The following is a 26,688-nucleotide window of genomic DNA, read 5'->3' as shown; positions in this document are numbered from 1 at the left end:
GAAGCAGAAGCAGCAAATGCCATCATGCTTCACGTTTCCTTGCGTATGTAAACATTATGTACATTAAATTGGCCAAATGTATGTTAACCTAGCATGCATGAGCCGCAGAATCCTAATAGCTTATGAAGCAAACACAGTAAGGATGATGTTATTTCTTTGTATACCTAAGGCATTTGTTTGCTTGAAAATGCTATTCTAAAGCTTTCTAGTATATATTATTAATTTATAACCAATTTAGCCAAATTAATATTTCGTTGCAGCTGCCCTTTAAGGCAACCTTCTGAAAGCCAAACATATTTTCACAGTTCTTTCAAGTTCATCTTAACAGAAGTCTACTGTAGTTACATCCAAAGTTTTATAAATTATGCAAGTTTTTCTGAAAGTAAGATAAGCTGTTTCAAACCAAGAAGTAAGATTTCAAAGGGCACTGAAGAGGAACAATAAATCAGTTTAGACTGGTAGGGTATTCTCTCAAAACTCTTAATTTCATTCATTTGGACGGAAAGAATGTGAATTAATACTGGACATAATGAAGGCCGAACTTCTCTTGAATTTGGTGCTGAAGTCTCGGTGCCTGTAGGTCAGTGTTATGTGGATTTAAAGGTATTTTCTCATATTTCGTGTCATTTTGGTTAAATGTTTTTGAAACTTGCTAGGTTGAGTCTTTGATTCTTTTAGAATGCAATGTAGACATTGTTTACCGATAAGCAAATCACCAGATGCGACAAGACACTGTCAAAATCCTTGATGTTGTGCCAAGCTGGTGCGGGGACTTCAAGGCAGCGTTGCCACCGGTCCTGTTTTTGCCTCCTTAACAGTTTAATGTGCCTCCTCTTGTGGTAAGACTGGTTATTTTGTTATTGCTGAAACATTGTTTATTGATGCAGCTTAATATTCCTCTTAAGTGTCCTTTGAAGGACATGTCATGATCATGCAGTGAGAATGCAATACAGGTAAATTTTAGACATTGTCAAACAGCTCATAATAACTTTATATTTCATATTTAGTTGAATTTTGTTATGGTATTTTTTAGTTTCTATGGGCACTCGCAAAGTGCCAGTATATCCTAGTCATGTTATCCTGTCTCCGAACAGATTTGTACATCTCCTTTGTGCAAAAAAAAAAAAAGTTTCTTTAATATAAAAAGGCTTGACCCACCCTGGTTGCTTAGTGGCTATGGTGTTGGGCTGCTAAGCATGGAGGTCACAGGATCGAATCCCGGCCACTGCGGCCGCATTTCAATGGGGGCGAAATGCAAAAACACTCATGTACTTAGATTTAGGTGCGCCTTAAAGAACCCCAGGTGGTCCAAATTTCCGGAGTCCCCCCACTACAGCGTGCCTCATAATCAGATCGTGGTTTTAGCACGTAAAACCAGACACTTGAAGAAAAGAGTGCTACGAAGACGCGGACTAAAAGAGGAACATGTATGACGGACAAAACCCGATAATTAAAAAAAAAAGGCTTGGTTACTTTGCAGGAACAATCAGATTAAGTGAATATGCAATCAGCCATTGTTCTGTATTCTAATGAATGAAAGAGTGCGTCTTCACATTGTGTGGAAAAGCTAGATTATAAGACCAATTGCAGTTCCTTTTAGTGATACAGTCCATGCTGTAGAAATAAGTTTTTGTCAGAACTGCGGTGGTTGTCAGGAAGTGCACCATAGCACTAACAACCTGATTTGTATTAATATGCTACTTTTGGGAGTTTTAATACTGCAGAATTGCAGCCAGCTATTGTTCGAGGCATATTTGTTTACTGCAACACCTAGAGGTGTGCAAATATCAGTTTTCTAAACCCAATCGAGTACTTTTTGGATAGTGCAAGAAACGCTTAGAATGCCAAATAGTTTTAAAATGATGAGAAGCCGTATTCACCCTTAAGTAGTAGTAGTAGTAGTAAAAGACTTTATTGGGGTCCTGAGGAGCTAAGCGGGGGCCTGCAGGTCCCTACCCAGCCGTTGGCTAGTCCCATGTCAGAACAGAGGCCATGCCTCTCCGCTCGTTCACGGGCCCTCTGGACAGCCAGGAGCTGGACGTCCTGTCTGGGGTCTGTGATGGCCTTCGTCCAGTCTTCTTTGTTAAAATCCTGTAACACGGCACTGCCAGAGCATGTGATTTAATGAGCTAAATTCAGTGCCACAATCTGGGCAGAGTGGGTCAATCTCCGGGTGGAGCATGTTCAGAAAGCCCCTGGAGAGGTAGGACCCTTTCTGGAGCATGCGGAGTGTGCTAGCTTGTGGCCTGTTGAGCTTATGATGGGGGAAAGGAAAACTCTGCCTATTCCCTCTGTAATGAGAGGTGATTTCATGAAAAGTAACTAGCGGATCACTTTCGACGAGCTCTCCCGAACTCACCCGAGACACCATCCCGTCGCGGCATACGAAACCTCGCACACGGTCGTGGGCTATCTCATTGGGGTTCAGGTGACCTGGTAATACGTCTACTCCCATGTGAGCTGGGAACCAGACTATGTGGTGAACAATGTCAGAGGGGTGTTTGCCGTTTAGAATCCTGGCTGCTTCTTTGGCTATCAATCCTGATGCGAACGCTCTAACGGCTGCTCGGAAGTCCGTGTACACCGTAGTGCGTTTTGAGTCCAGTAACGCGAGAGCTATAGCAGCCTGTTCCGCCACATAGACCGAGGAGGTCTTCAGCGAGGCTGCCGAGAGGAGTTCTCCCCTGTCATTGACTATGGCTACGGAGAACTTGTTGGCACTGGCATGTCGCGCCGCGTCAACAAAGGTCTCTGTTCCGGATATGTTCTTTAGGAAACTTCTAGCCCTCGCCAACCTTCGACCTTTATTGTGTTGGGGGTGGACATTTCTTGGAAAAGGGTCTACAATAAAGGAGTTCCTTGTTTGACTATCGAGTTGCATGGTATTTCCCTGATTGAAGCTAGGACGGAGGCCTGCCGCATCCAGAAGTCTTCCGCCTGCTTTGGAGTTTGATAATCTAATAATTGTGCTGATCTTTGTGCTTCTATTAATTCCGAAGTTGTGTTGTGTACTCCCAATGTCATGAGTTTCTCTGTGCTAGCCGTGATTGGCACACTGATCACCCTTTTGATACTTTTGTGCATCATCATCATCATCAGCCTAGTTACGCCCACTGCAGGGCAAAGGCCTCTCCCATACTTCTCCAACTACCCCGGTCATGTACTAATTGTGGCCATGTTGTCCCTGCAAACGTCTTAATGTCATCCGCCCACCTAACTTTCTGCCGCCCCCTGCTACGCTTCCCTTCCCTTGGAATCCAGTCCGTAACCCTTAATGACCATCGGTTATCTTCCCTTCTCATTACATGTCCGGCCCATGCCCATTTCTTTTTCTTGATTTCAACTAAGATGTCATTTACCCGCGTTTGTTGTCTCACCCAATCTGCTCTTTTCTTATCCCTTAACGTTACACCCAACATTCTTCTTTCCATAGCTCGTTGCGTCGTCCTCAATTTCAGCAGAACCCTTTTCGTAAGCCTCCAGGTTTCTGCCCCATATGTGAGTACTGGTAACACACAGCTGTTATACACTTTCCTTTTGAGGGATAGTGGCAACCTGCTGTTCATTATTTGAGAATGCCTGCCAAACGCACCCCAGCCCATTCTTATTCTTCTGGTTATTTCAGTCTCATGATCTGGATCCGTGGTCACTACCTGCCCTAAGTAGATGTATTCCCTTACCACTTCCAGTGCCTCGCTACCTATCGTAAACTGCTGTTCTCTTCCGAGACTGTTAAACATTACTTTGGTTTTCTGCAGATTGATGTTTAGACCCACCCTTCTGCTTTGCCTCTCCAGGTCAGTGAGCATGCATTGCAATTGGTCTCCTGAGTTACTAAGCAAGGCAATATCATCAGCGAATCGCAAGTTGCTAAGATATTCTCCATCAACTTTTATCCCCAATTCTTCCCACTCCAGGTCTCTGAATACCTCCTGTAAACATGCTGTGAATAGCATTGGAGAGATCGTATCTCCCTGTCTGATGCCTTTCTTTATTGGGATTTTGTTGCTTTCTTTGTGGAGGACTACGGTGGCTGTGGAGCCGCTATAGATATCTTCCAGTATTTTTACATATGGCTCATCTACACCCTGATTCCGTAATGCCTCCATGACTGCTGAGGTTTCGACTGAATCAAACGCTTTCTCGTAATCAATGAAAGCTATATATAAGGGTTGGTTATATTCTGCACATTTCTCTATCACTTGATTGATAGTGTGAATATGGTCTGTTGTTGAGTAGCCTTTACAGAATCCTGCCTGGTGCTTTGGTTGACAGAAGTCTAAGGTGTTCCTGATTCTATTTGCGATTACCTTAGTAAATACTTTGTAGGCAACGGACAGTAAGCTGATCGGTCTATAATTTTTCAAGTCTTTGGCGTCCCCTTTCTTAAGGATTAGGATTATGTTAGTGTTCTTCCAAGATCCCGGTACGCTCGAGGTTATGAGGCATTGCGTATACAGGGTGGCCAGTTTCTCTAGAACAATCTGACCACCATCCTTCAACAAATCTGCTGTTACCTGATCCTCCCCAGCTGCCTTCCCCCTTTGCATAGCTCCTAAGGCTTTCTTTACTTCTTCTGGCGTTACCTGTGGGATTTGGAATTCCTCTAGGCTATTCTCTCTTCCACTATCCTCGTGGGTGCCAGTGGTACTGTATAAATCTCTATAGAACTCCTCAGCCACTTGAACTATCTCATCCATATTAGTAACGATATTGCCGGCTTTGTCTCTTAACGCACACATCTGATTCTTGCCTATTCCTAGTTTCTTCTTCACTGTTTTTAGGCTTCCTCCGTTCCTGAGAGCCTGTTCAATTCTATCCATATTATAGTTCCTGATGTCCGCAGTCTTACACTTATTGATTAGCTTAGAAAGTTCTGCCAGTTCTATTCTAGCTGTAGGGTTAGAGGCTTTCATACATTGGCGTTTCTTGATCAGATCTTTCGTCTCCTGCGATAGCTTACTGGTTTCCTGTCTAACGGCGTTACCACCGACTTCTATTGCGCACTCCTTAATGATGCCCATGAGATTGTCGTTCATTGCTTCAACACTAAGGTCCTCTTCGTGAGTTAAAGCCGAATACCTGTTCTGTAGCTTGATCCGGAATTCCTCTAGTTTCCCTCTTACCGCTAACTCATTGATTGGCTTCTTGTGTACCAGTTTCTTCCGTTCTTTTTGCGCATAAGTGTGTGCTAGGGGACTCACCCCACTCGATCAGGTGCCCATTAGCGTTCGTACCAGAGATGGGCACACACACCATCCCGAGAGTAGACTCTATCAAAATACTAGGGCTTTCAATAAACTCAAAGGGATGCAACGCTAAGACTATAGCCCAACTCACCACGAAAACTGAGAACATTATTAGACTAATTATGAGAGAGTCCAACAAGAAAGGCGGCATAGGCGAGGATATACTCCTTAGGGCTCACCATGCTTTCCTCATCAGCCATGTCATTTACATAGTCGCGGCCCTCAATTGGACGAAAACGGAAATGGATAAATTAGACACACTTTTGCGCATAGTTTCTTTTTTACTTTTGGATTTCAACTGCCATGTTACCTTTGCTGTACTGTAGTAAGGAATATTTTTTAATCAGCACTTGAACACGTGCTATACCTGCGGACAACTTTCTGTGGAAGTGAAGGGAAAGTTACTAAACTGGAGTTTCTGGACATGTTTTGCTGCACCAAGTAGTCCAGCAGCATTTGAGAGTGGTTTTGGTTTCTTAGAGCAAATAGTGACTCAGCGTAGCTTTATGTGCAGTGGTTTTGCATTTGCCCAGGCACAAAAGAAAAAAGCAGCAAAGTAGGTCGAACATTACATTCAGTGGTATATTTTGTCCTATTTTGGTGTTGCAAATAAGCTGTTTTTGTTTTCTCTTCCCCACCTTAAACTAATTCAGATGAAGAAGTGAAACCTTCTTGAAAAGCGCTCTATTTTGTGCGTGCTTTGCCTCCGTAGCTTTCCCTTCGTTGCCAAAGTTGTCTGCGAGTATAAGTCACAAGGGTGAAGTGCTGTAAATTTCTTATACAGGTTTGTGAACATAGTGTAAACTAACAAAGCAGTGGAGCTGTAGTACCATCCTGTTCCACAATATATGAAGTGTACCATGAACAACTTACTCAACTGCATCCACTTAACATCTAATTTTTCCTGGCAAACACACATAAACCACATCACTAACAATGCTAACCGCATGCTTGGTTACGTCCGTCGCAATTTTTCTATGGCACCCGCTAACTTAAAGCTACTTCTGTACAAAACACTAATACTTCCTAAGCTTGAATATGCCTCTTCTGTATGGGACCCTGGCTTAGATTACTTAACAAACGCAATAGAATCTATACAAAATCGTAGCGCATGTTTCATTCTTACCAACTATTCTTGGACATCAAGCATAACATCTATGAAGGCTATTTTAAACCTCCCTCTCTTCTCATCCCGTAGGAAGTTAGCACGCTTATCACTGCTGCACAAAATTTATTACTATAATCAGGAATTAAAAAGTGAACTTTTGTCCGAACCTGCATACATAGAATCTCGTACTGACCATCACCATAAATTAAGCGTTCCAGACTGTCGCACGAACCTATTTTTTTATTCATTTATTCCTAAAACTGCCAATGAATGGAATCATCTGCCCACCTCAATTGTTAACATGACCGATACATCTGCTTTTAGAACTACTATTGAAGAATACTTTTGTTAATCCGGTCTTTCAATTATTTATTATTATTATTATACCCTGTTATCTGCACATGCTCTATATTTCGTTCCACTCCCTTCTGTAACACCTTCGGGTCTTGAAGGTACAATAAATAAATAAAATAAATAAACTGCTGTGCACATATGTTGGAACCTGGCAATAGCACAGCAGTTTTTCATTTCAGCTTCTATCTTGTCAACTTTCATCATCCTTAATTTAGATGTAGCTTAATGTGTTATGCAAAGCCCTTCTTGTGGTTACACCCACGGGTTAGGCTGCTGCCGTTTCCTGAGCACACATATTGAATGCTATTGATTCTATCCGTCTCCTCTTCTCTCTCTTGAATTGAGGTGATCACAGGGCATATTTGACGCTTCTGTAATTTGATAAAGATGTACCAATTTAAGACAAGACTGCAATCCCTCTGGCAGAAAGTCTCTAGAATCCAACATATAGGATGTACAGGCTCATTCACTGTTATTAGACACATCTTTAACATTCAAGCATGCGTAACAGCTTGTGTTTGGAATGTAGGCAAACAGATAAATTTTTTACAAATATATATGCCTTTAGCATCATATTGGAAGTTCTTTTTTTTTTTTTTCCATAAAGTCAAATGTTTTAGTTATATTAAATATTTATGTGTTCCTTGTAAGAGTGGAAAACCCTGTGCTTGCCATTATTGCTTGCTTTACCTTCTAAAAAATTACTTGTAAAGATCATTGCCCTTATTAAAGTTAAGGACAGTGCTTTTCTGGCCTAATGCTCCATGGGCTTAATTTTCTTCAAATATCAAATACTCCCATGACACTTTGCAATACAGTGTAGAACAGCATTGTAGCATGAAGTATGTTGTACCAATTTGCCCAATTGCACACCATGTTCAACTTTCATGAACTGTGTAACTTGTAAGCAGCCTATATATTTATTTTATATTTCTGCGTGAAAATGGCCACTTAATGACCCTAATATTCTTGTAGCTGTGAGAGAGATTGTGGAAGCAAGTAACATGTGTATAGAGCTGAACAAAATTACTCTGAAGCCATAATTACTGTGCACTTTTATGTCTATTATCATAATCATGATCCTTGATGCTTGTAAATAACTGCAGAGCAACATGTTCAGTTAAAAAAGTGCTGAAAGCAGATTTTATGCTATTCTGAAATTTAATTAATATAGTGGGGCTACAAATATATAGTGCTGATGACAAACTATAGTTGTAATGTGACCAAGAGGCTTCTTGCCACAATGTATTGAAAATGGCTCAGTGGTACTCCTAGCAAAGAAGTTGTTAACTTCACATGCCCAGCAAGGTCAGAAGTGCGAGGTATAAAGGGGCAGTGGGAGCAAGGTGTGGGCAGCAATGGCTGTTTGCCCAACAGAGCAGTGCTTGTCAAGAAAACCTTCAAAGGAAAGACCACCCTCACCAGGTTTGGCCATTTTTAACAAACAAGTGTATCATATCCTTCACACACTGATGATTGTATATTATAGCACTGCACGCCAATGAACAGAGCTGAAATTTTAGACCAAACTCGGCACATCCTCTGTCTTAAGGCAGCACCGCTCCAAGCCAGAGAAGTTGGGTGACACACATAAATGACGTGATGTAGAACGCAGTCCTAGCAAAGTCGCTCATTGTGACATGTTACTTCAGTAAATTGTACAATGCGGAACGTGCAACACCACCACTGGAAATGCGCTGCACAGCAACAAAGGAAGAGACAGAAAAAAAAGAAAAAAATGAAGGTGGGGCTGGTCACATGAACCTGACGCTGCCCCTGAGCTCCGGTGTGGAAGAAGGAGGGTAAGGAAAGTCACTCGCAGACACTATTCGAGGGGCAGAGAGTGTGTCTGTTGGCAGTCATGCCCACCTCCTGGCGGTATGGTGACAGAAAATTCAATTTCTTCCATCTCCTCCAATAATAAACCGATTACAAAAAATTTGTATTGTAAAACGATCCCTAGACAACATTTTAGAACTTATAGTGTATAGCTAAAATTTGCAGTGGGGGGGTCTGGGGAGGGGTCCTTTAAGGGGGTCACCCCTCGTTCCACCCACTTCAGACACTGCAGATATGGTGCATAATTAGTAAAATGTAACTTTGTTGTACAATTCAAATTTGATGCCAGGCATTTTTTTTGTATTGAATTACAGCATCCCCTTTCTGCCAGTGACTTTGCATAGTGCTGCTGATGTATGCAAGTTGTGGTGCATTTTCTGAATGACAGACATAGATAAGTACTAGATTTTTTTTGCGTGAACATGAATAGCAGCTATTGCTTTTGATATGCCCTATGATTTCACTTCCTTAAGGACATTGTCTTTATTCTTTTCCTTGCTTGTTGATTTCCTAGGAGACACTGCTGAATACAGAGATGGAGCATACAGGATCCTGGGTCGCACGTCATCAGACATTATCAAAAGTGGGGGCTACAAGATTAGTGCTTTGGATGTAGAACGTCACCTTCTAGCACACCCAGGTAACATTGCTGAACTGTTTGTAAAGTGACTATTGCTGAACCAAACTCTTTGTGAATTGACTGTAGCAAGGTGTAGCAGATTCACACCCTTAAGTACTTATTCAAAAGCAGAGCTTCGTAGTGTGCACTAACAGCTGCCTTGACTTTTGCTGTGCATCTGTTGTGATGCAGTGCACTTCAAAAGGCAATATGTTACAGTGGCATGGAAAATATTGCCTTTTACTGTTATTTTCCATGTTACCATGGAAAATAACAGAATAATAATTCGAGTGCACAGGGAATATGCTACACATATGTGGTTAGCTTTTTTTAGAAGCTTTTTTAGAAGCTTGCAACCCCTTAAAGAGGCACTAAAAGTTTTTTGCACACAGTTGGAAAATGTTTCCGATTTGTAGACAATACTGCTGTGAACGTGCAAATCAAATGTTATTCTGCATGCATGCAGTAGGAAACATACAATATTACATTGTTTGCTCTCTCTTGCGGCTCCCTTAAACCCCTATGTTTGTTTGTTTTCCCTGCCTTATGCAACATCAGTGATGATGCTACAGCAGGCTCGTGACGGCCCATAGATGCCAGCAATTAGGCAATCATTTGTGGCCACGAATTACTCATGAGCACAAGCTTGCACATGCATGCACACCCTTCCAGGTCTTCTAGTAAATTGAGAAGCTTAACACATCCCACCTGTCCTGCACAGCTCCTTTGTCACCCTCAGGTGCTTATGGCAGACGCCAGTGTCAAAGTTTTGCCATAAGGAGAGAAGAAAAAAAAAAAAAAAGAGCAATGAGCATGGCACAGCTATTGGCATCACCTCAGCTGAGAGGAACAGAGGAGTTGAGGAGGAACAGGGAAAGTAAACAGTGCACTCATCATGTCTCCGTTCATATTTGGTTCTTTTTTAAAAACGTTTTTTCAGGAATAAAATCCTTGACGATAATCATACTCATGCCAGCCTGTTCCTAAGTTTAAAAAAATTGTGTCAGTGCACTTATAATGCAGTTTGTCCAGAAAGTGTTCTGCTTGTTGGCGAGTTATGGAAAGTGCAATATGTTGGAAAAGAAAGTTCAAGCAAAAGAATGTTGTAAATATGTTTCTGTAGAAGGGCAAACAATACTTGTGTAATGGTTTGACCTACCAGCACAAATTACTGAAGGATTGTGGTGGGTGATCATGTGCATGAATAAGGCATGGACTTCAGTGCACGAATTGGAGGTATGTGAAAGAAGCATATAAAACAACAGGCTTAACGCAACTATAACAGCGGAAACCTAGTAAGAAAGTGTTCTTGTGAGTGGCATTTACATTAACCAAAGATATAAAAGGTTGGCAAAGTTGTGCATGTTTACTTGCCTGCATGTGATGGGCCATGTCAATTATTGCAATAGTCTTGAACATAATTGCTGGTAGTACTGGTAACTGAACAGTAACAACTCACAAGTTTCAGCATAAGGCAAAAGACTTAGATGGATCATGGGTCAAAGAAATCCATTGTCTGGCATTACGGCACCACAATTCAAGCGAACCAACTTGGAGAGAGAGCCAACTTGGAGATATGGGCAAACCGCCACGTCTCTAAGGATGTGCACACTTTGTTAGCCTCAATAAATTTTTTGCCACTGTGTACTGTGGCAAACATTGCAAGATTTGGATATCAATGGGACTTTGTCAGACAGTGCTTGATTTGAAAAAGAGATGAAATCAAAGGTGAAGACGATATTGTGTGGCTATCTGTTATTGTTAAGGGGGTAAATGGGTCATTTTGGTTTCAGCTTTATATCTCCGCAACTGTTCCATATTTTATTTTGAAATCTTTCATGTTGAATAAGAATGCTTATCGGCCGCATTTGATGTAATTTTTTTCACTGAAGCCTTTTTTTTGTTTGTTTTTTTGTGCCCGAGAACCAAATTTTAGGCTGGGGTGCAAAATTAAATGTACCTTTTCTCAGAAACAAAAAATAGTATGACCGTGAAATTTTGCACAATAATTCCACGTGATAGTGGCTTTAAACTGAACTTAAAAGAAATTCGGTTCCTACAATCATCTCACAAGAAAAAAAATATTGCCCTCACTTTTCATGTACTGTGAGAGAGACTTTCCAATTTTTTTTTCCAGAATTATAACTCAAACAGTTTTTCAGAGTTTTAGGTTATGACTATTTGCAAGGGATTTCAGTATAATCTGAGAAAATTTCAGCGTAATCGGCAGCATAGCTTTCCAGAAAAATTGCATCAAAGTTAGAAAATTTTTAAATAAATGATTTTGAGAAAAATGACATTTCATGTTAATCTTTAAAATACCACGAGGCACGGTTTTTTGGTGCCATTCTTTAAATAGCTTTGAGAACTCCTGCGCGCTCGCCACTGCAAGGCTTTTGCTCTGCACAGTGTGTATTACTCTTTAGTAATGAAATAAAAAAGTTTTTTTTGATGGAAAACAGCATTAAACAAACCCTCATATCCATCATTTTTAAATACCAGAAAGAGCGGTTTCTGGCGCCATTTCTAAATAGCTTTGGGTGCTTTTATGCGTTCGCCACTGTACGGTTTTGCTCCGCACAGTGTGTATTATTTTTCATTAATGAAATTATTATTTTTTGTTGATTTACCCTACCATCCCCACCTTAGGGCTCTGTCACACATGTTGAAGTCATCATTAGCATATCCTTTGTGAGAATGTCACACAGGTTCTTTACTTGGTTCAGTCTTTATGCTCTATTTATGTTACTACAGGTCTAACTACCACAGAAGTTCACACTCTGCATTGCCACTTTTTTTTTTTTTTTTTCTCGTGGTATCACGTAACTCCTATCCTTCATTCAGCCTTCCACAACATTGAAAATATACTAAACTTTATAATGTCTGCTTGGCTTCATGAGTCTTTTCATTTAGTAGATTTTGAAGTGACCTGAGGTGGCACACTGTTTAAATGCACACATCTTGTTGGAAATGTGAAGAGCAGCTTGATGATGATGGTGCAGCCGTAATGGTAAAAGTTGTTAGTATCATTTCCTACCCCAAAATTCATTGTTAATAAATGATGGCAAGCATCTTGTGGCCAGTTCTTATCACTGTTTCTTGGTGATCCAACAATTTACAGACAGATTATTATTAATTAGGTAAAGAGCATGTCATTGAACAGATCATGCCATATTTTAAGGTTAATTCATTGGACAAATACTTCTTATTTTCAGCTGTTGTTGGGAAGTGCCACACCACTTAATATGGCCTGTGCACACACGGCTATCTGCCTAATTTTGTCCGGCCGCCATGACCCATAGTTTGGTGTAGGCCAGATCCAGATTTTTTCTTTTAATGTGATAGCATTTAGCAGGATACCCCTTGGACATTGCGGTTAGTATCGGTGCTGAACTTCCAGCAGTGGGGACAGCTGTTACAAAACCAAGGAGCGGAGGAGGAGAGGCATTGGCATGACATGTTAACTGGACACTCAAGAGAAAATAAGCTGAGCTGTATTAGTGAATTGCCCTTAACAATATCAGAGCTTATCAGGCCTTCTCACTTACTGTGTGAGAAGGCCCAATAAGCCAGAATAGACATTAAAGTGAAAGACTGATGGTGATGTCACCTTCGAGTTTGGCACCTGCTCATCATTATGTCATGAATATTGACGGCATCTGCTGAAGGCTATGTAATTATTAATTGGTAAAGATAGACGATGTTGCATTCTAAGGAAGCCAAAACTTAAACTTGGGAAGTTTTGGTAACTTTTACTGTGCCACAGAGGCCCAAATATGAGGAAATACTTCGCAGTCCACGATGTCACACTGATTTACCAGCTATGTGGTTTTCACGTGAAATTCAAGAAAAAAAACTTAGGCCTTCATTTTCTCTTTTAGTAATCAACCTCTTATGTGATATTAATGAAAATAGAGCTTTTAAAGAATAGTCTATCAGTCCTGATTTAGTGTTTCTGTTTAGTGTCCCTTTAAGGAATGTCACAGGTCACATGGCAAGAAGGGCAGCAGCAGGGTGGTCACATCTCAGTGCCAACTCTTGCACAGCTGCGCTGGTAGAAAACCTGGAGATGATAGCACAATGGAGAGGAAGGACATATAACAGACGAGAGAGGATTGCACAATACTGATTGCATGTTGGGCATGTTGGTACGTGTCCACGGTGTTGCATAATTTTGTGCGCATTAACAAAAATGGGAATGCTGTGCAGGGCTGCGATTTTGTAGCCATGCATTCTTACGATGCTAATGCCTCTTCACACTTTTTTGCATTTGTGAGTGGTCAGAGCGGTACTCCACATGGGATAGAGTGCTGCTCTGGCTACTCACGACTGTCGACAAACAAAAGAGGCGACAAAATAACATAAATAGTGGAAGCATCAGGAAGAATTGGTCAGGATCAGGACCATATATACTTGAATATAGGTTGAACACAAATGTAGGTCGACCCCTATCTTTTTAGAAAAACGAAAAACTCTTAATGTGACACACCATTATTTACTACAAGCTCAGCTACTAAATCGTGCATGTCGATGCCACAAGCCGCATCCTCGTCAGAACTGCCAGAGAGGTCGTCCTCATCAGATGCTTCGTAGACCATCCTCGGAACCCCGAACGACAACATCCCTAGTGCCGTTGGGTGCTTTGGATATGCAGTATTTTTAATTTGGTCCGGATATTCTCTCAATTGGGTTTACAGTGGTGTGCGATGGAGAATCTCAATTACCTTGGTAGTTTTGCAAACTTTGTTTAAGACTATAGGTCGAGATTCTTTGGTCATGACTATAGGTCAATTCCGCATTTTGGGTAACATTTCCAGAAAACAAAGGTCAACCTATACGCAAATATAGGTTGACCACAACGTTCCGCTTTGGCTGCAGGGCGTTGTGGGTTCGATTCACATCGCCGCCGGGCACCCGCTGGTTCAAATGGGCACAAGTGTATCCCGGCCTGGCGTTCAGCTTCCTTCCGGGGTGAAACACTTGGGAAAAGAGTCTGCACTCAAAGTTCCTGTCGAAACTTTCGTGAGCACAAAAAAAAGTAATGTTTGAACCACTCCCATGGCGGCAATTTCTCACGTGGCACCCCAAATGCACCTATTGAGGTAGGGACACCTTCGGGTTGGAGACAAAACACCCCTTTCCAAGCATTGAGGCTCCATAATGGCTGAGCACCAGGCTGGGAGCGCGCTTGTACCTATTTTACTGGTAGGTACCCTGGGGCAGCACTCGCCTCCCACAGCCACGGTGGATGCTCTTCAACAGGGCCGTCTGTGGTCACCCATGAAAGGTAGTTACCATAAAGAGAGCAAAAAAATTCATGCAGATGTCAGGTGGATAGCAATCGCATGAAAGACGCCTAAATGAGATCACTTTAGTCACTCAACTGTAGCATGGGCGAGGACCTATTAGTTGCATCACTTTGGGAGAGTTGTATTAGTTGTCACTTTGGCTTTAATAGAGTGCTCCAAAATGATACAATATTTGGCTGATATTTATCATGCTACGTCAAACAGGTGATATATTTTTTTCTATCAATTTTATGTGCATGTTATATGTCATATATGTTTACATATGAAGAAATTGTAATTTTAGATATATTTTGCATACCTGTAGTGACATGCATAGCATGCTGTAGGACTTGGAAACCTGCACACAAAAGTTGTCTTTTCTCTCAAATTTGTGGCCACCCTGTACATCAATGACAGTTTGTGCTGAACAATATTACATGTTGAACAATACATGTTCAACAATGGCGCTTTTTTTCCCTAGCCAATAACTGGTGCTGTCCTAGGGCACCAGCACCCAAAGAATTTCTTTCTTGAATGCAGCTGTATGACAAGTTCTCTACTGTATTCTTGCAGATATCCAAGACTGTGTTGTGGTTGGCCTGCCAGACATTACCTGGGGTGAGAAGGTGGCATGTGCAGTCGCTCTGCGAGACTCGGCAACTGAACTAACTCTACAGGAGCTGCGTGAATGGAGCAAAGCTCGAATGGAAGCAGCCATGATTCCAGTGTTACTGCAGGTTGTTCAAGAAATACCACGAAATGCTATGGGCAAAGTGAACAAGAAGGATATTGTGTCTAAACTTTTTGCAAGTTCTTAGTACATTGTTAATTTCTATGTTTGTATGTTATTGTTCTATGCATTATTGAATCTGATGGCATATTTTGCCGCATAGAATGTGTGTTCACCCAAGAACAAACAAAAAATCACAGGGCACATTGTGCACGTGTGTGATGAATTTCTTAATTTAAAACTTGTAGCTATGTGATGCAGTGGGTAGGGTTTGGTAATCTTGTCAAGTTCCACATCTGCACATATCAAGCTGCTGCTGTGTAGTGGCAGTGCCAAGTGATGCCAGACAAGGTGTCGTTTTATAATAAAGGTTTTCTTTGTTTACTTGTGTGTGTGGTCTTTGCAACAAATATTTCTGTTGCCAGCTCTTTGTAATGACAAAACTCACTTATCCAGAATGCAGGTGGTGCCATGTTCCAGAAGCAGCTGCTTCAAAATGACTTCCTTCAGCATGCCTTGCCAGATGGGCCATCTGGCACAACTCTGACTTTTCTGTGCACTGCATTATGTTGCACTTCCTCCCACAAAGGGATGTATTATCACATGCTTTCTTGCCTACCACAGCTGCCTTCTTTGCACAAAGGGAACCAAGCTAACCTGTGTACATTTTGGAAGAAAGCCATCTTGATCCAGCAAGTTCTGAGAAATGGCACAAACTCTAGCGCTTTCTGCTTTCTTGCTCAAGACAACTGCTTGCAGAGTAGGTGCGGTATCTTTATAAAAATTATACCCAATTACTCGGCATTCAAGGCTAGACTGTTTGCGGCCTCGGAGCACAGTGCACTCTATATACCTCCTCTACCATGTGGCTTGCTATTAAGAAGCTTACAATAAATATGCAAATCATGTAAGATTCAAATCAATTTGTTATTGTACTTTTAGGACTAGCTCTAGCAAAATTTAACAGCCGTTCCACAGTGGTTAATCCCCACATGGACTCACCGTGGTTGCTTAGTAGCTATGGTGCTGCGCTGCTAAGCTTGAGGTCGCGGGATCATATCTTGGCCACGGCAGCCCCATTTCGACGGGCAGCGAAATGCAAAAACAGCCATGTGCTTAGATTTTGGTGCACATTAAAGAACCCCAGACGGTCAAAATTAATCTGGATTCCCCCACTACAGTGTGCCTCTTAATCAGATAGTGGTTTTGGCATGTAAAATGCCATAATTTAATTTTGTAGTTCCCACATTTGTACAATTTCTGCAGCAATATATTGATTTGTGTATTATAAATTTAGGCACGGAGTTCTCAATGTTACTACAATATACACAGCCAACATCTGTAAATTCGACTGTTTCAAAAGTCCCGATAAGTCCCCACACCTGTACAAGAAAAATATCACTATATTTGAAACTTAATACATTGAATATTGTATAATTATAGTTGCATAGAAAACAGGTCAGATGTGGTAACAAATTTTTCTGAAGCTTTATGGCAACTGTGCCACCAACATGCCAAGCACACTACCTGCCACTTGGACAGAACATGGCCAGAATGGGAAAATTTTGGAGTACAATGCCAAGGAATAGGTGAAAACAATGTGCTGATACCCTGGAAAACTGGAATTATGGCTGGAATCCATACAAAAGTGGGCTTCCATTTTCATGATTGAAACCAATTCTAAGCCATTGACATAACATGTACGATTGTGACAGAGTGAGCTGAAGTAAAAGCTCAACTATGAACTGGCAGGGCGGTTGATTGCACAGGAAATCAACAGTCTTGCCTAACTACAGAGTATGGTGCTTCAAGATCGCCTGTACAGTGCCTACATTCAAATGCAAGTGCTGACCACTCTTACAAGGTATTTCCAAGTAATTAAACCATTAATTTAGAATTTGCTTTTTAATTAAACTATCAATACAACTAATTTTGCATGTCCCAAGTTGGGCCAAGTTAATAACCATGCCACAATTGTTACTCTCACAGTGGTGCACTTCTGAGAATGTATCAATGCAGGACAAATTGTTACATGTCAACAAGACATCGACACGTTGCAAACTGTTCATTGCAGCCAAGGGCTTCAGAAGTGCCCGGCAACTTTGATAATCGATGTGGTTAGGAAGTGACATGTGCCGCTTTCTAACCACATCCCACCTTCAAGGCTGCCTGCCTAATTACATGTAATGGCAGCCGTGCCAAAATATGGGAATGGCTTGCTAATGAAGATGGTTAGTTTACATTACCTCAAACTGACTCAGTGGTACATGCAAAAAACTACTTCAAAGCACCTTTTTGAGCTTTTGAACATGTCGAGGTAATGTAAGTTCACTACAATATGCACTTTTTTGATGTTATATCATTAGTTGCCTTACTGGCTTTATATTCATAAAAACTTCATGCTTCATTCAATGTTGCACTAAAAACTGGCACTCATTCTAGTGTGTTCGGCTACTCCACTGACGATTCCAGCAAGATCGGTCAATAAAAGTATTAGTGCAACAGCGCTTGCTTCCTTAAGCAGAAAGCGCTGCATCACTGAACAGGTGCAGCAACAACTCAAGACAGGAAACAGCCACAGGAATACCCGGACCTTGACGGTCACACGGCTACATGTTAGCGCCAGAATCGGGCCATTTAATAGCAATGTGTCAAACGTGCACTGAAATAGAGCACGATAGTCGCCTAGCTTCTGGCTTGCTGCTTCTCGCGCTCCTTTTCTTTCTTTGAAGCTTCCAGCTTGGCCTCCTCCTCTTCGTGCTTCTTTATGAGCTTCTCAACTTCCGACAGAGGCAGGATGGTAACGCGCGTCTTGTTACGTTGCTTGTCTCTAGTGAGAGTAGCCATCTCGAGCTTGTCCGCAGTGAGCTTCGTCATGTCGAGTGTCTTGCTCAGGACTTTGATGGCCAGAGCCAGGGCATCCTTTAGTGTCGTCTCGTTCTCCTTGTATTCCTGCTTGAGGATGGACACGGCGGCAGCACTGTTGTTGCCGATGCAAGTCGCCTTCCAGCCGCTGTAGTTACCACTCGGGTCAGACTGGTACAGCTGGTAACCGTAATGCTTGTCCCAGCCCATGTACAGGATTGAAACACCGAACGGACGCTTACCTCCATACTGCGTGTAAGCTTGCTTCAAGTCGCAAAGCCAGCTGACAAGGCGCTCGCAAGGGATGGACTCGCCGTACTGGAGGAGGTAGCGCTGAGCGATCTGACGCAGTTCGTTAGTGAGCACGTTTGCGTCTGAAGTGATACCGGCCACGCTGCAGGCCATGTCGTCGTGCAGCTTGTAGATCTTTTCCGCAGTGAAGACTTCGTCAAGTAGCTTGTTCGTGTTCCTTCGCTCAGCGGCCAGCAAGATGCCGTCGGACGCCAAGATGCCCAGGCACGTACCGGCGTGACCGATTGCTTCCATCGCGTATTCCACTTGGTAGAGCCTGCCTTCAGGACTAAATATAGTCGTCCTAGAATCGTAGCGGCGTGCCATAGCGAACACGAAGTTCGGAACTTACTAGGACGCACGTATGGTCAACAACAAAAATCACCGCGCTCGTGACTTGCAGTTCCTCGCTTTCTCGCCGCCGCCAGCTTCGCGATCAGCGCCAGTGAAGAAAGTTGTCATATACGAAGGGAAAATGCCGTATTCAAAATTGTGTATTTAGCCTTGCAAAAATGTAAAATTAAAGAAAATTACTGCATTCGGTTCAAATTTTATGCTTTATTTAGGAATTTAATTAAAATATTGTAATTCTAGTATTTTTTCGCAGTTACGAAACTAGCTGTTAGCGTCGCAGCAGGTGGATCTAAACTGGCTTTTGCGCTCCTTATTTGACTGACGTTATATCATTGAAACTTCAATCGCAGATATAATTTAATTATAGTGAGGAAATGAGCAGCAATAACTACGAAGTGTCTATTGCCACTCTGAGCTACCTTCATAAATTAGCAAAAACATGCAGTGCAATATCTTTACCGCTTACAAGGTGCATTAGGTTAGTAAGTACGTCGCTTGCATGTCCCTCGTTGTTTTTCAAGTACGAGTGTCGTTTGTTTTGTTTTTAAACTTTGGGCTGTACAACCTGCTTCACCACATTCCGCACTATCTAAAACAATTAATGGGTACCAATAATGGATCAGCAGGTCATGGCGGATACAACTGCGTTCAGGCGACGTTCTCAGTTCAAGTAGTAAGGGACACTTTATTTTACGGGAGCAACGCTGCAAGCACCGAAGCGACGAAAACACAGAGAGACAGAAAAAAAACCTGAACTAGCAGGACTACGGTTAGCACCTACAAATCAGTCGGCTGTGTGGAAGGCTGTGCGAAGAGGCGCTCTACGCGTATGAGCCTGGTGGTATGCGATATTCATTTGAATTGGTAGCCCCAAGAAAGAGGAGCATTTAAATGCCTGCGGTGCTTTCTAATTACTGCCAGCTGGACACTGCTGCTATAGCAGAGTTAGACCAAGTCAGCAAAGTTTGTTAACTGTGCACTGTATTATTCGCCTTGACATAGTGTGTATGTGCACTGCCTAATGCCTGCATTTTCTCTCACGTTTAGCTATCGTCTTTTGGAATGCAGTGAACACCGAGGTAAGTGCTCTTTTTCTATGTGTGTGTGCATTTTTTTTTAATCTTTTGAAGGTAACCATCTCTTTCATTGGAGTACAACACGACGCCTTGCGTTTCACCTAGGTGTCAGTGAGAAAAGCCTTTTGACGAAGTGTGAGAGTTGTGGAATTGCTTGGGACCCATCCAGTGTTAAAATTCGGACAAAGCCCAGACCTGTATTGCGACGGAGCATTAGGAAGCTACTTGCCAAGGAACAGCACCGGCCATGGCTACTCAGCTCGAGGCAGAAGAAACTACTGAAGCGTTTCAAGTGTGCTACAACCATGCTGGTCAGTGCTGAGATCAGTCGTATGCCGTATGAATTTCCTCTCTTGTACCTTGATCCGAGTTGTTATCCGAGAGGAAGGTAAAAACTACAACACGGCGCTGGTTGTCGTTTTTTACCTTCCTTTTGTCCGTGTCTTGTGTTGCGCTGTTGCGAACCTTACAATGAATCCTAACCAACTGGCCCAACTTGCTGTCTTGATGCAGTTTATTAAAAAACTTATTTACAACAGTGAAGATTTCAGCAGAGCGCCAGTGGATAATCAATAGGGAAAAAAAGGGGGGTGGGCACACTCTAGAGATCACTCCAAATTTCTTTAGTAGGATCTGTTATAATTTCAGTTTTTCTCTTCTGCCGTTATCCGACCTCCCGTAATTGTGAATCTTTTTCTTTTTTTAAGTCAACAACCCCAGCATATATCTTTGCGCATAAAATTTTATTCACATCAGCATGTGCGAGTGCTCCTCATTCAAGTGGACAGTTAGGAACGTAGGCAGTCGTCCTATTGCATAGGGGAATAGCTGGCACAGCAATCTGGAAGAAAGGCAATGTGGACGCAGATCAATGCACTTTAGAGGGAACACTGGTTGCACCTCATTTGTGTAATATTGCCCACTTTGTGAGGCCTGGCAGTAACAAGATGACTACTGCATGCATGTGACACCATTTTGCTAAAGACTAAATCTTTTAAAATGTTGACCATGTATAAACAGTGCCAGAACATTAATGTTTGTGGCATGAGCAATTTTTTCTGTGGCATTCAGGCTCTTACATGCATTTCAGACATGTCAGAATATGTCACCTAAAAGCAGCAGCACTAAGATGGTGTGATGAGCAATAAAAAGACAGGACAGTATGCTAATAAGCAGACATATTGTTTGTTGCTCAAAAAAGCACCACTATGTACATGAGTTAGCCCAAGCAAGATTAAAACAAAAGCAGAATATCCTCATCACGTTCGAGTGCTCCTTGTTGTGTAGGGACACGTTTTAAGGCTCTCAGTGATTGTCAACTTTGCACTATTGGTGAAGCCTACAAATAGTTGCGGGTAGACATGCTTGAAATTTGCTGCCAAGTGGTCATCTACGTCTTGCTGGAAACATGGAGGAAAAGCAAGTTGGCCTGTTGCCAAGCCAGTGAGGACATGCCACCATACAGTGTTGGCTCCTCATATCATGTTCAGTAGGCACTGCTACCAGTGTAAAGTGGCAGGAGCTTGTGCATTGCATTTGCCCAGCATCTAATTACATTCATGCCTGTTCTTGAAGGTATTCCTGTGCAAGGTTTGTGGCAAAAAGCAGGAGCAGCCATGTCCAAAACTTCTGAAGAACCACCCATCAAAAGTCAATTCAAGCCTATTTTGCAACAAAGCAATTGCTACAAAGAGGTAATTATAAATACTTGCAAGCATTATTGTTGCTACTACAGTTGACTTCCGTTAATTCGACCTGACGGGACCAATGAAATTAACCGGATTATCCGGTGGGTCGAATTAAACAAGATGCAAAAAAAGATGCCAGAACACACTGCTGATTAATTTGGAAGTAGTTTCCCGTTTCTAACATGCCCCCGAATCAAACGAGCACCCGCTTTCTATGTGTCCAAAGTAGAAAACTAATGTAGAAATGACAATAAAGCTGCTAAACAACGTAGAAATCTAAGACGCGGCTGATTTTCTAGCAAGATAAATGGGTAAAGGTCCAATATGTGTTGCACTATGGCTGCCGGCTTCCTAAAGTCAGCTTCGCTGCAATACATCCGTGTTATGCTGTACAGCACACAATAGCTTGCGGTTTTCCATGGAACTATTACGTCAAACCCTTGCCTTTGCTTTGAGTTGTTGACAGATTCGACTTCGCCCTGCTATCTGCTAGCTGCCTGGTTAGCTCATATGGTAGAGCGGCTGCCCTGGAAAGGCGCTGGTCCCGGGTTCGAGTTTTGGACCAGGATGAATTTTTCTTTAACTGTGAGGCTTTTCTTTCGAGGAACCCGTATGGGTTTCCTTTGTAGCAGTTACTACGATTAGGTGGATGTATCATTTTTCCTTAATTACTTCTAACCACCTTGTGGGTTTCTGCAGAACTATTACGTCAAAAGCTTGCACCGCGGAGGCAATTTTCAGCCCAGTTTTCTTGAAAGAAAAAAGGTTAATGTTAGAATCATGTAAATACTGTGATCCTGTAATCAGACATTGTGAGCTATGGTTATTGGTTGAAAATCGTCCTGAGGCAGGTCACAAATAGGCATTTTGGACAGGAGATTTTGACGTGTTCGATGCATTCACTGTCCTCTACGTTCTGCTGAGACAGACTCTACCACTAAAGGGGTCACTAGGGATCAGGCGCGTGCATGCTGACTGGTCAAGTTTGAATTATCCGGTGAAGCCCATTTTAGGATCTAAATAAAGAAACTTTGGGCCCATAGATATGCATGTACACTAGCCAGCACCTTCGGCCAGGGTCGAATTAAGTGAAAAATTGAATTAACTGGAGTTGAATTAATGGAAGTCTGCTGTATCTTTAGGAACATGTTGATGTGACTTTTTCAATGTGATATCCTCTGTTGTTAAGCACATCATACTTATTTTTGTAGGAATAACCTCATAGTAAATATCCAGAGAAAACAGGGGAAAGGTGGGAGATGGAAATTCAAGACGACGAGCAAAACGAGAACAAGCTGAAAGCAGGAGCCAACGTTTCGACAAGTTGACTTGTCTTCTTCAAGGGGACATTGTCATTTATTTGCATTAGCTCACTTTCATTTGACTCGCTCCCGTATATTTTGCAGAACTCCTGCTTTTTATATGTGCTCTCTGTTGCAGCTATAATTTCGGTGCAGTTACAATACACTACCGGTGACAGCTGCTCCTGCACAATACATTGCAACAAAAGCAGCGCGATTGAGATTTTTCCCTTGCTGTTGCATATGTACAAAAATGTAAACAAGGTTCTTGAATGACAATGCTTCATTAAAATATTTGTCCTCAACTTGCTCATTTCATGGCCTTTACATTCTTCATATCAGCGGCATGCACTGCTTTGCTGGTTTCAAACTGATATAGTTCTAAAGTTCGTGTGGTATTTTCTTTACTTATTAAATAGACAGAAAGCATGTAAGCATTGACATCACTTATTTTGGACACAATTTTTGCGGCATACGAGTATATTCTTTTATGAAGAAATGCATATTTTACTGGTCTTGACAGTGCATGGCGTTCAAGAATTCATTTGTAGCATCTTGGACAATGGCAATGCAGTTATTATTCATGTATTTTGATCCCTCAACAAATTCTATAAGGAGGAAGCTGAGCTGCAATGTGAGCTCCCTCCCACAAAGCCGTCGCCGAGCATTTGAACCAACCAGGTCATAACTTTGATGAACTTAAACTCTACATATTACAGTCAAATTTCCCTTCTGAACGAGAAAGAAAATACAGAGAATCATACCTTATCCATAAGTTCAAGACATTGCAAACAATAGGCATAAACGTTTCAAAGAGAACTTTAGAATCTATTCGCTATGCTAAATTTCAAGCTATAGGCAACAACACTTAGTTTGGTTGCTTAGAGTTTCTTTTTTGTTTTATTTATTTATTCCATATCAATATTTTCTTTTCACGAGCACCGGTTTCTGCCGCTCCTTCTATTATCTCTTTCAGAGACACAATAGCCCACGACCACCAGTGAAACAGGTAATAGAGGGCTGCTGTGCACACTGGCTGACACACGGCTGTTGACACGTGATTGACAGACGGCCGTGTCACTGGTCTTGTGCACAGCACTCCTTTATTCTCAATTAGCCACCCTCGCCGCTAACACAGCTTCGCTCGTTCCCACACCCACTTGCCTTACGCTTACAAGAACCCCACCTATATATACTGTGGCGAGGAAAGCATATGTCGCCTTGAAGAAGACAAGTTCACTTGTCGAAACATTGGCTCCCACTTTCACCTTGTCCTCGTTTTGCTCATCGTCTAAAAGTAAAAAGTTTCACACGAGCATTCAGCATTCTTCTGTACTAAAGGAAAGAGGTCTTACAGGGATTGGCCTTGTTTCAGAACTTACATATGATTGGAATCATGCACATGGAAGGCCTGATTTGGTGCCAATTTACCTGTTGTTCCCTGTCAATTATAACATTATGCAGGATAGTGATGCTGTCATGCCTTTTTTAAAATTACATGATCACAAATCACTGCTGAAGGAATTAAAATTGGGCTTAGCCCTGCCAGGGTCTGCTGCTTGTACAGCCAAGTGAATCAAGGAACTGTTGCTAACTGTCCCTGCCTCTCTTTCAGCACAAAGAGACCCACTTCAAGCCCTATTCACGTGTTTGTAAAGAAGAAGAAAGAAGAAAAGTGCACAGTATCAGATACTCCAAAGGAATGTGCCTCTGTCAAACGCAACAGGAGTTTGCTGAAGCGTGTTCTTATTGAAGAGGACACACGAAAAACCAGCAGTGGAGGACTTCATAGTTTCCTCTCCTCTCTGTAGAGGAAGAAAATGTGTTTCTCTCAGTTACTGTATCAGCTACTGTTAAGGAAAGGTGAAGGATGCAGCTGCATGTTTAATATTTCCTTGTAAGCTAACCGTAGTAACATGCATCATGACAGCATTCTGAATTTTCTGAATCGCTATAGCATGCCATGTGTCATCACTAAGGAACATAATCTGGTCACTTGATACGTTAGTTGGAATAAAGGGAAACCAAACACGAGTGGATGGGTCAGGCACAAGCAGACACAATGGAGAGCTGACTTAAGGCTGGTTTAATAAGCAAAGTACAAATAATAAGTAAATGTATGTTGGAACAGATAGAGAAGTTTCACAGGGAAAGGCATGGGAGGGGGCAAAAAGCACAAGAATAAGATATGGACAGCAGGCTAGACAAGATCACGTGCTAACTTTCAAGTAAGATTCATTAGGCAAAAAACAGCATAGCTATTCCATTTGGACTGTCCTGCATGACAAAGAACTTCTGTACCTGTCTTAATAAAATGGTTGGCCAACCACTTTGCTTTGGTAATATGTTACCAAAACAGTTGGATAACAAAAATTTTCGCTGTTTTATTGCACATATTTAGTTTAATATGCACATAGTACTACCATTGTTGAGGTTAACTTCTAAAGTAATGCACAGTAACTATGAAGTAAACATTTTTTTTACAGAGCTCAGGGGAGGTAAGTGGACATGTCCATTCGTCTGCTGTTGACGTTCCGAGTGGCTGTGGCACCTAGCTGCTGTGGACACGCAGCCCCGCCCAGCCATTCAGAACTTCAGCAGCAGACAAAATGGACATGTCCACTAGGTGGACTCTTACACAATACCTCCACAGAGCTATTCATGGCCTCGTGTGAGTGCCTGGCAGATAGCACTGTCTGTGCCACCTGCCCATAATCACCTCTACCATTTACCAGTGCCACAGGCGAGGGTATGAGCATGCACTGCAGAAAGTTGGTGCCTATCTCCGCGTCATGTCCCTATTGTGAAGAATATGAGTCGTGGTTTATGCATGCATTGGCTTGAACTGAAAGTGCAGTGGGCTTGAACAAACATTGATGATGCGACTAAGCTGCTGATGAGTGCTTTGTCATTGCTGTTCACCTGTTCCTCGAAATCAAGCTAGTGCATGTCCATAGAGTGCAGGTGGTTTTCAGCAAGTGGTGGGAACTACAATATTTGCCATTCAGTTGAATATCACTATAAGCAGATCTGGTTTCTATACATGTAAATGTTGAATAGCTTTCAATGTCAAAATTTTTTAGTTGCATCATGCCCCAGAAGCATCCTCTTTGTTTATATATCTCGAAAAGTAATGGAAGACATTTCAATCATTGTGTTAAGCGTAGAGGTGCGAATTACTGTTGCTGTGTCCTGGTCAATAAGGCATGCAGTTAGACCAATTAGATTGTCTTTGTCCTGCCTATAGCACTGCGGCACCTTATTAGGAAGCGGTATAACATGATCCTTAAGACAGTGCAGGTTCCGTATGAGGGTAGGATGCCTAGGCACAAGGCATTTTAATGAGGACACGTGGTTGCATATACTTTCGTAGTTTACGAAAACTTTAGAAAATCTTTACGAAAAGATTTTGTTTAATGAACAAAATCTTTAAGTGTACAGCTGTTTGAAATAGTCATCAAATTCTGATTATTACTAAACTTTTTGCAATGTACAAAGATTTGAAGCCCTTGTTATCTTTTTGTCAAAAAAAAAAAGTGTTTGGGCTGGTATTTTATTACACTTTGAGTATAAGCTTCTCTCACAACCTGAAGTAAATATGCAGGTTAAAGGGCCTCTGAAATGATTCGGTCAAATTTTGTAGGTGCGTAGGGTACAGCTAGAGTTAATAATTCGCACCATAATTTGTGTAAAGTGTCTCATATTAAGAGAGTTACGGACGCTTGCAAGTTACCCTCCTCCATAGCCATGCATTTTATCCTCAACTCTTTCGCCGAGTGATCGGGGCTAAGCACCGCCTTCACTGGCTCTGCATCATGATGGCATGTCGTGTCATCTACTTCCGTTTCTCTAGGAGCGAGCGCACGAAGCCTCTCCAATCTCTTCACCAGCTGCTTGGCAGTCGACCCCAAGTGAGATCTATCTAA

At 42.0% G+C, this 26,688-nt stretch overlaps 3 protein-coding genes across 4 annotated transcripts in view; 2 read left to right on the top strand and 1 right to left on the bottom strand.

Annotated features, from left to right (window-relative positions):
* The window catches only part of LOC142560734 (malonate--CoA ligase ACSF3, mitochondrial-like), a 28,650-nt gene extending 13,079 nt beyond the window's left edge, over window positions 1-15,571 (top strand). For both annotated transcript variants that reach the window (XM_075673033.1, XM_075673041.1), the window contains exons 6-7: window positions 9,065-9,190; window positions 15,031-15,571. In XM_075673033.1, the coding sequence (XP_075529148.1) occupies window positions 9,065-9,190; window positions 15,031-15,275 (371 nt within the window). In that variant the 3' untranslated portion in view covers window positions 15,276-15,571. The remainder of the gene's footprint in view (window positions 1-9,064; window positions 9,191-15,030) is intronic.
* A 2,190-nt stretch (window positions 15,572-17,761) lies between these two features.
* Window positions 17,762-18,794, bottom strand: Prosalpha3 (proteasome alpha3 subunit). The gene has a single exon (XM_075673053.1). It carries the CDS (start codon window positions 18,668-18,670, stop codon window positions 17,873-17,875), a length of 798 nt encoding a protein of 265 aa, XP_075529168.1. The 5' UTR covers window positions 18,671-18,794; the 3' UTR covers window positions 17,762-17,872.
* Window positions 18,795-18,975: 181 nt separating this feature from the next.
* LOC142560725 (UPF0711 protein C18orf21 homolog) lies at window positions 18,976-25,091 on the top strand. Its single transcript, XM_075673022.1, has 5 exons — window positions 18,976-19,175; window positions 19,745-19,776; window positions 19,879-20,084; window positions 21,349-21,467; window positions 24,378-25,091. Exons 1-5 carry the CDS (start codon window positions 19,072-19,074, stop codon window positions 24,571-24,573), a joined length of 657 nt encoding a protein of 218 aa, XP_075529137.1. The 5' UTR covers window positions 18,976-19,071; the 3' UTR covers window positions 24,574-25,091.
* The last annotated feature ends 1,597 nt before the right edge of the window (window positions 25,092-26,688 follow it).

Source organism: Dermacentor variabilis, chromosome 1 (assembly GCF_050947875.1).
Source record: "Dermacentor variabilis isolate Ectoservices chromosome 1, ASM5094787v1, whole genome shotgun sequence".
NCBI lineage: Eukaryota > Metazoa > Arthropoda > Arachnida > Ixodida > Ixodidae > Dermacentor > Dermacentor variabilis.
This window is presented reverse-complemented; position numbering and strand designations above follow the sequence as displayed.